Source organism: Atta colombica, unplaced genomic scaffold, assembly GCF_001594045.1.
Source record: "Atta colombica isolate Treedump-2 unplaced genomic scaffold, Acol1.0 scaffold277, whole genome shotgun sequence".
NCBI classification, from domain to species: domain Eukaryota; kingdom Metazoa; phylum Arthropoda; class Insecta; order Hymenoptera; family Formicidae; genus Atta; species Atta colombica.
In genome coordinates this window covers 1096702-1104972 of record NW_017259378.1, presented here as the reverse complement: position 1 = coordinate 1104972, position 8271 = coordinate 1096702, and the positions used below count along the sequence as shown (strand labels likewise).

At 23.5% G+C, this 8271-nt stretch overlaps 2 protein-coding genes across 2 annotated transcripts in view; both read right to left on the bottom strand.

The window, feature by feature from the left end:
- LOC108689777 (odorant receptor Or1-like) overlaps nt 1-7155 on the bottom strand; it is an 11407-nt gene extending 4252 nt beyond the window's left edge. The window contains exons 1-6 of the mRNA XM_018196713.1: nt 6794-7155; nt 5816-6151; nt 5413-5617; nt 5114-5269; nt 4861-4904; nt 2150-2401 (exon numbers count right to left, since the gene is read on the bottom strand). Coding sequence (XP_018052202.1) covers nt 2150-2401; nt 4861-4904; nt 5114-5269; nt 5413-5617; nt 5816-6151; nt 6794-7155 — 1355 coding nt within the window. The remainder of the gene's footprint in view (nt 1-2149; nt 2402-4860; nt 4905-5113; nt 5270-5412; nt 5618-5815; nt 6152-6793) is intronic.
- Nucleotides 7156-8096: 941 nt separating this feature from the next.
- The window catches only part of LOC108689776, a 14048-nt gene continuing 13873 nt past the window's right edge, over nt 8097-8271 (bottom strand). The window contains exon 16 of the mRNA XM_018196712.1: nt 8097-8153. Within this exon, the coding sequence (XP_018052201.1) occupies nt 8097-8153 (57 nt within the window). The remainder of the gene's footprint in view (nt 8154-8271) is intronic.

Here is an 8271-nt window from a genome sequence, read left to right as displayed (position 1 = left end):
ATCTCTCTTATTTCGTCCCTCTCTTTAAATCTATATAAATTTCTCGATGAATATATTAATTAATATACTTTCTTTCGATTTATTAACAAATTTTTGTGTTTTTGAATATTTTTGTGCACAAGATAGCCATTGCCAGTGTTGCATAATTTTCGATGAAATCTTTGTGATTATTAAATATCGAATAATCTTCAGCATTGCAATAACATTTTACAAAAATATTATTTATTGCAATATTTCTAAAGATGACTATATATGATATTTTTAAAATAAACTTAAAAAAACAACGTTTCTTTTTATTTCTTTTTTATCTAAAAAATTAGTTTTATTGACTGTTATTCTATTTATTATATTTATATTTATAATATTTAGTATAATATTTATCATGTATATAATTCGTTTTTCGTATTAATTCAGACACAATATTTTCTGACTTCTGTTATATATTGTTTTTGTTATATTGCACTCATGATGTAAATTATAAAAAGCAAGATATTTAAGAAATTACAAAACAGATATTAAGAAATGTAAATAATAAATAAGGAGTAGAACAAATTATGCATTGAGATAATCTATATTTATTTTCTATAATATGTAATACAAACGTCAATTATGAAGACAAATTAATATATCTTTTTTCTTTTCTCCATATTATAACTCTTCCATTTAAACTTGTATGAGTAGCACATTAATTTTATCGATTACTTATTCAATTAGTTCTCTACTTGTTGAAGTAAATTATAAGTGGAATATGACATCTTAAGTATCTAGAATTAGTATATGAACAATTATAATCTTAAATTATTATAATATGTTTAGCAATTAATAAATTTCTATTGACTTTACCAGTAATAATATTAGATATATGAGATCGTAACATCAAATTCATAATGTTAAATTTATTAAATTAAATTTATTAAATATTAAATTTATTAAATTCATTAAATTATTTCAAAATTGTTTAATAAGTAGACCACATAACACTTTAATCTTTAAGTGACTCAAAATTGGTTTAAGTTTTATTAAATATTTCAGTAATATAATGTATCTATATATTACAATACAATATTTCGCTTAAATTCAAACAAATTTAATTATACTATTAAAAAATTTGTTGGCAACATTAATTTTAATGATATCTATACTAACACTCATAAAAGATTCGAGATTCATAGGAATAACATAAACGCAATTAATCTGAATAGGCACAAGTGCTCGCATCATCATCATCATTAGAGATTTCTTTATATTATCATCCAATATCAACCATTCCATTTTAAAAATATCATCAATAATTTGATAACTCTACGGAAATATGCAAAATAATGTATCTATAAATAGCACTTGTATAAAAAATAAAAGATGCTTATATTAATAAACTAATATGTCTTAAATTATTTATATGTTTAATAATACATATATAATAAAAAATAGATTAATTGAATTTAGATAAATTAGAAATTTAAATAATAAATTTAGATATTATTAAAAATTAAAACTATTTGTTCACGTTACAAATTATTGTATCTCTTTTTATTAAACAAAAACTTAGATATATACATTTTGCCTTTATGTTTCATATTAGATTGCATTCATAGGTAGTAAATTACCTTTATTTTTACTTCGTTTCCGTACCAACAATAGAGAAAGATTTGCGTCAACAGACAAAATGTAACTAATATTAACTGAATATAATTAGTTTTTACTGTTGTTTTACTGATTTGATAAAGGTTGAAGCATATCATCATTGTACTTAATATAAATTGAATAGCAATAGTCATGCCGAATTTTTCATTTACAATTAAAGCAAATCTAAAATTTAACAAATTTGTACACATATTTTAAAACATATTTAAATATATATTACAATATATATTTTACACATTTTAATAGAATATATTTACAAAATAATATACCAACAAAGACAAAATTACATTTAATGTACCTGTTAATTGTAATTTCCTATTCAATAGTATAAATGTAATGTAATTAATGTGTTATATTAAAGTTACATTGTTGAATAAGAAATTATAATTTTTAACAGGTATATTATTTATAACTTTGTGAATTTGCTAAGATATTATATTATATAATAATTTAACTAATGTATACGTATGTATATGTATCAACATTTAAAATCACAAGATTTAACCTGAAGATATGGTAATGTTGATATAAGCAAACACGAAGAAAATCTGAACAAAATATAATATTTCTCAGGCGATAAGTCAAAATCTCAATTTGACAGCAAATATGAACTAATAATCCACAGATGAGAGTATCGCAACCAATATTTACGAACATTGCGATAGTAAGGCTTATCACTTGATGAGCAGATGTTAGATAAAAAAGTACTGTTGACGAGTAATAATCAAATGGCAGCCACGCTTTATACATTAATTTTCTGTTTTTAAAGTTTATATATAAAGAAGATAATGCGATCCACATCATTGTTACTATTCCCAAATATATGAAGCGTAAAGTATTTGTTCTAAAAAAATTATAAAACTTTTTTTTCAAATATACAACTATATGTAGATTTTACGTTTTGCGTTTCCTCCGTGTCTAGATTCCATTCTTGGAATGCCAACGTTTCATGAACCTTGAAGTCCACTTCATCAGGGCGAGGAGCAGTCTGATACTGAGTTGTTCCTTCGGTCGTTCCTTTTCAAGAATGAATCTGGACACGGAGGAAACTCGCGAAATGATATAATATGTACATATAATAATATTTTAAGATTTTATTGCTTCATATTTATATCTCTTTTTTCATTAACTTACACACACACACACACACACACACACATTCACAAAACACTTTATTTTAAAAAATTCTTTAATATATTTTGATCCATTTTTCTATTTATAATAAAAAATTTTATTAAGCATATTAAAACAATTTGAATAATAAATAAGATTGTTACATAAAATAATAAATATTATAAATAATATAAAATAAATTTTGATAGTTCTAATGATATTAAGTTAAATAACACAATATTATAATATTGTTTATTAATACTTACTGTATGTTTTTATCGAAATTATTCAAAATCTCCATTTCTGTTGAGCTCGACGGTCTGTGTAGTTTCTGTCTCAATATATTGATTAACATAATAATATTTTTACGATTCATCAATAAAATGAATACTTTACAAGAAGAAATAAAGGTCGCGATTGGTGGAAAAAAATTATCGAGAAAATCTTCCCCGTTATTTATGGTCCAGATTACATCCATCAATACCGATAACATAAAAGTATTTACTATTAGAATTACTATACTTGTATATACGTGATATGTAATGCGTTCACATAGCGACGACCAGGAATCGGGTCGCCAACACCCAAATATCGTTAAAAGATTAAAAGTATATCTAAGGATGTACATTTTAGAAGATTATTTTCTTTGATATCACCTGACGCTCACATCTGTCAAGCACACAACACTCGTAATTAATTACTACAAACTTTATATAACTTATAATATCACTAATTGTAATAATTATGTACCCGAAGAGAGAAAGTGTGTAACTTGAAATTTTGTCAATTTAAAATTGCTTATAGTTTTCATTTTGACATTTTATTTATCTCATGAACTTAATTAATATTTTTTTATTACTTATAAATGTTATTTGTATTGTATATTTATCATAAATTTTCTAATTATTTTAGCAATTAAAAACAAATATTTCATACCTAAGTCTTGCGCAAAAAATACATTAAATTATTATAAAGAAAAAATAATTTTAAATGATAAAAACTGGTATAATGACAAGCAACAAAGTTCTTAGAATGATTGATAAATATCTCTCTCTATAGTCTATAGCTTTGCTCATTTCTTAGCTGTAGAATAATGTCGTAGTTATTCCATTATTCATTTTCCAGTGTCTTATAATATATCTCTTATAATATATTCCTCGTGAAATAATTTTTTACGACATAGCGTACAACATATACACATACAGATGGTAACAAAATTGACATACATAATATATAGCATAATTTTGCTTTAAATGTAACAAAGAGGTGAAATAGAAGAAATATGGAGTAAAATAATAAAATATTGAACAGATAATTATAATCTATCTTTATAAGATATCAATTCTGGCACATTATACTTCTATAACATTTATGTTTTAAACATTTAACTTTTCTTTAAAATTCAGGTTCTCTATAGGTATATTGATATTTCTAAGATATTTGTAGTGTTGTTCAATTTTTTTTCTTTTTTATATTTTTCTTTTAGTCACAGTAGCATAATATCGAATTATTCATCGTACAAATATATTTTACAAGTAAAAAAAAGTTGTTAACAAATATAGTATATAATATATTATAATAGTAGTAATAGATAAGTAAATTATAGAATGAAGAATATTTTTACATTTATTTTTAAATAGCAAATTATATAATTTTTTAAGTTAGTTTAATAAATATATCAATTAATTTAATTAAGAATAATTCTGAATTATTTTCTTTATTGTAATTTTGTTATAATTATAATGTCAATGTAAATTAAACATATGATACAAAAACAATTTTATAATATTAAAGTAATAATAATAATAATATCCTCCTCCCCTCCTCCCTCCCCTCCTCCCCCCACCCCCCTCTCTCTCTCTTATATTCTTTATACTCGCAGAAACACGGTTATAATAAGAATAAGTAATTCCTTTTTATTCTTCTAACTTACAAAACTACATTTATACAAAAATCAACTGATTATAATGTTTTGTTTAATTAGTTCTGTTTGCATTATCGCTTAAAATTATTTATTAATGCAATAATTATTATTTAAATGCAAATAAAAGTGTAAGGCTAAATTGTTGGAATTACTATTTATATTGCATCACTCTCTGTTATATTTGTTGCAAAATATTGTAAGCTGAATACGATGTTTTAAGTAACTGCAAAAAATAAATATTCCATATAATAAATAAATATTAGAAAATTTAATTAGAAATTATTTAACATAACAAAAATATAACAAACTAAAAAGGTTTTTTAAAAAGATTCATTTTATTTTATTCAAATAAATTTATACGTATTATATTATTACTAGATTTAATTCCTTTCAAACTTAATTCTGCGATAATAACAAGCGTTTTATACTAACACCCACGAAAGAATCAAGATTCATCGAAATAATATAGGCGGTGGTAAATTCAATAGGCACTGTACTACGTCTCATAATTAATAATAAAATTTTTTTTACATTTTGATCTAATATACACCATTCCATATCAAAAATATTACTGACGAGTTGTTGGCTCTATATTAATTACAGAATAATATTAAAATATATATAAATTAATTAAATCAATTATGTAAATGAAACAATTAATTTAATTATTAAAAAAATTGATAATTTATTCATTATTTAAATTATAATTTATTATTTCAAACATCGCATACCTTTAATTTTACCTCATTTCCATACCAGCAATAAAAAAAGATTTGTGTCAGCATACTGCACATGTATAATACCAGCTGAACATACTTTGCATTTGTTGTAGTTGACCTAGTTAATTGATATAAATTGAAACACACTACCAATGTGCTAACCATAAACTGAATAGCAATAGTAAATCTGAATTTTTCATTGACCGTGATAGCAAAGCTGTAATTAAGTGTAATTGACTATTTCATATTTGCGAGTCGAAATGATAGCTACATTGATGTCTTTATTAATACACACAATATATTAATATTAATATTTCTATCGTGTTAATTATATCATATATATATATATATATATATATAATATATAAATAATTGTATTATATAAAAGTATATTATATTATATATAAATACAAACTCGAAAATATGATTATGTTGTAGAATGCACTCAGAAAGAATACCAGGCTCATATGCTATTCTTCTCAAACGAGATTCTAATATTTTGATTTGGCAGCAAATGTGTACCAATAATCCACAAATCAGGCCATCGCAAGCAACATGCAGGACAGATCCGATTATTAAACTTATCAATTGATGAGCATATGTGATGTAAAATAAGATTGACGATGAATAATCATACGGTAACCAGGCTCTGAATGTCAATGTCCGTCTTCTAAAGTCCGTGAGTAACGATGTTAACGTAATGCATACGCAAGTCATTTCAACCAAAATTGCATAATGTATCGTGTTTGCTCTGCAAAATAACTGTAGACATTGTTGCGTTTCATTTGTAATTCAATGTCTTATTTAATATCAATTTTCCTATTAGATAATTTTTTCTTAATATATAATTTTAATAATTATAATATTGCACTTTACATTATATAAAGGCATAAAAAAATATGACAGCCTTATCAGAATCAAAATATTTAAATCAGAAATATTTAAATCTCAAACTTTTATTTTAATTAAATGACGTGTTAGATATAATTAAGCAATTAATTTTAATAATAAAAATAGAATGTCTTATTTTAAAAGTGGTAACAGTTGATTATGATCTTGAAAACGAAGTATTTTCTAAAAAAAAGTTTTAGATAGGTATTGTATGATTTGAAGGAAAATAAATAATGATATCAATTTCTTTTTAATCGATTTTTTATATAAAAATCAATGTCATTTTTTAATCTGTCAAATTGTCTCATTTTTTACGTAATATAATTTTCTGAATCTTATTTTGCATACAGTATCAAAATAGAGTTATCGAAAAATTAATATGACATACCCCTTTTAAATTATACAATTTCGTCTAAATATTTTTCCCAAAAATACTTTTTTTGGATATAATGAACTTAAATGAAACATTCTTTATAACTTTTTACATTTTCAGGAAACTTACTGTACGCCCTTATCAAATTTGTTGTGAATTTCCATTTCTTCCGGTTCCAATGGTCTACACGGTGTTTTCATGAGAATGTTTATTAACAAAGCAATATTTTTGCGATTTATCAACATACTAAGCATCTTACAACAAGATACAATCATTGCAAGTAACATGTAGAAATTATCAGTGAAATCGTCCGCATTATCCACAGTAAGAATAATATCCAGTAATTGTGATAAAGTAAACGTGTTTATTAACACAAGCACGAAAAATGTGTGCATATGATAGATTACACGTTTACATGACGATGTCCAAGAATCCGGTCGCCAACAACCACAAATAGTTAGAAATTTAAAAGTCGAATCTAATACTCGCATTTTAGTATTTCTCAGTTTATAATAATTATATACATCATGAAAATTAAATGATAACAAAAGTTTACATACACTATTTATATTTTTCACATTCTTCTTTAATCATAAAATTTTAGATATATACTGATTAAAAAAATTAAGCAATTAATTTTCTCAGATATCTTTATAAAAACAAATACAAAAATTTGTCGAATAAAACTCTAAGTTATAATAAAATTATTTGCACGAATATTAATCTAACGTGCGACAAATTCTTTAGAACAACAATTATAGAATGTCTATAGATTTGCGAATTTCTAGTAAAGATCCTCGTTTAACTTGTCCCTCCTTACGATAGTTTTTAATATTTAATTTGTAACCACAGTCTCTCATGTGCAACACGAATGCTAAACACAGACTTTATTTGATGGTAGTACACTGTATTAATATGTTCAAAATAAATTATATGTTAGAACTGCTATGGAAGGAAAAAAATGACAACAACTGTCGCATAAGCGAGCTGTACGCCGCATAAAGTACTGACATTGGTTACTCCCACTTTTTACTAGGAAATATTTAATATTCTAGGAAATATTACTTCTACTTAGAAATAATAAAAATATTGATTTATTATTCGAATAATTCCAAAGGCAATAGATTTTCTCTCCCTGTTTAATCCCTTTTAATTTAATACAAATGCAACCTCTAATAATACAATTATTTGTGCAATGTAAATAAAATCCTCACATTAAATGAGTTGTAATAGAAATTGTAGTATATAAATATTTTAATTTTTTTTCTGTTTATGATATCAATAATACGAGAGATAATTATCTGTATTATATGATAATAAGATTTTATAAATGTATACATGTGATATTCATATTTACATATTTGTGATATAGATTCACATTGCGTTGATATTTTTACTACACTATTATGTTATATTTTTACTACATCTAACATTATGAACCTTGTGTTTGCTTAAGTATATTATAAGCCGAATACGATGTCTTGAGCAACTACAACAGAAATTATTACTAACGTTATTTTAGATAAATTATATTTGAATATATATGAATTTTATTTAATTAGTTCTTATCTTACATTTATAATTAATATATGATTAATTATAATAAA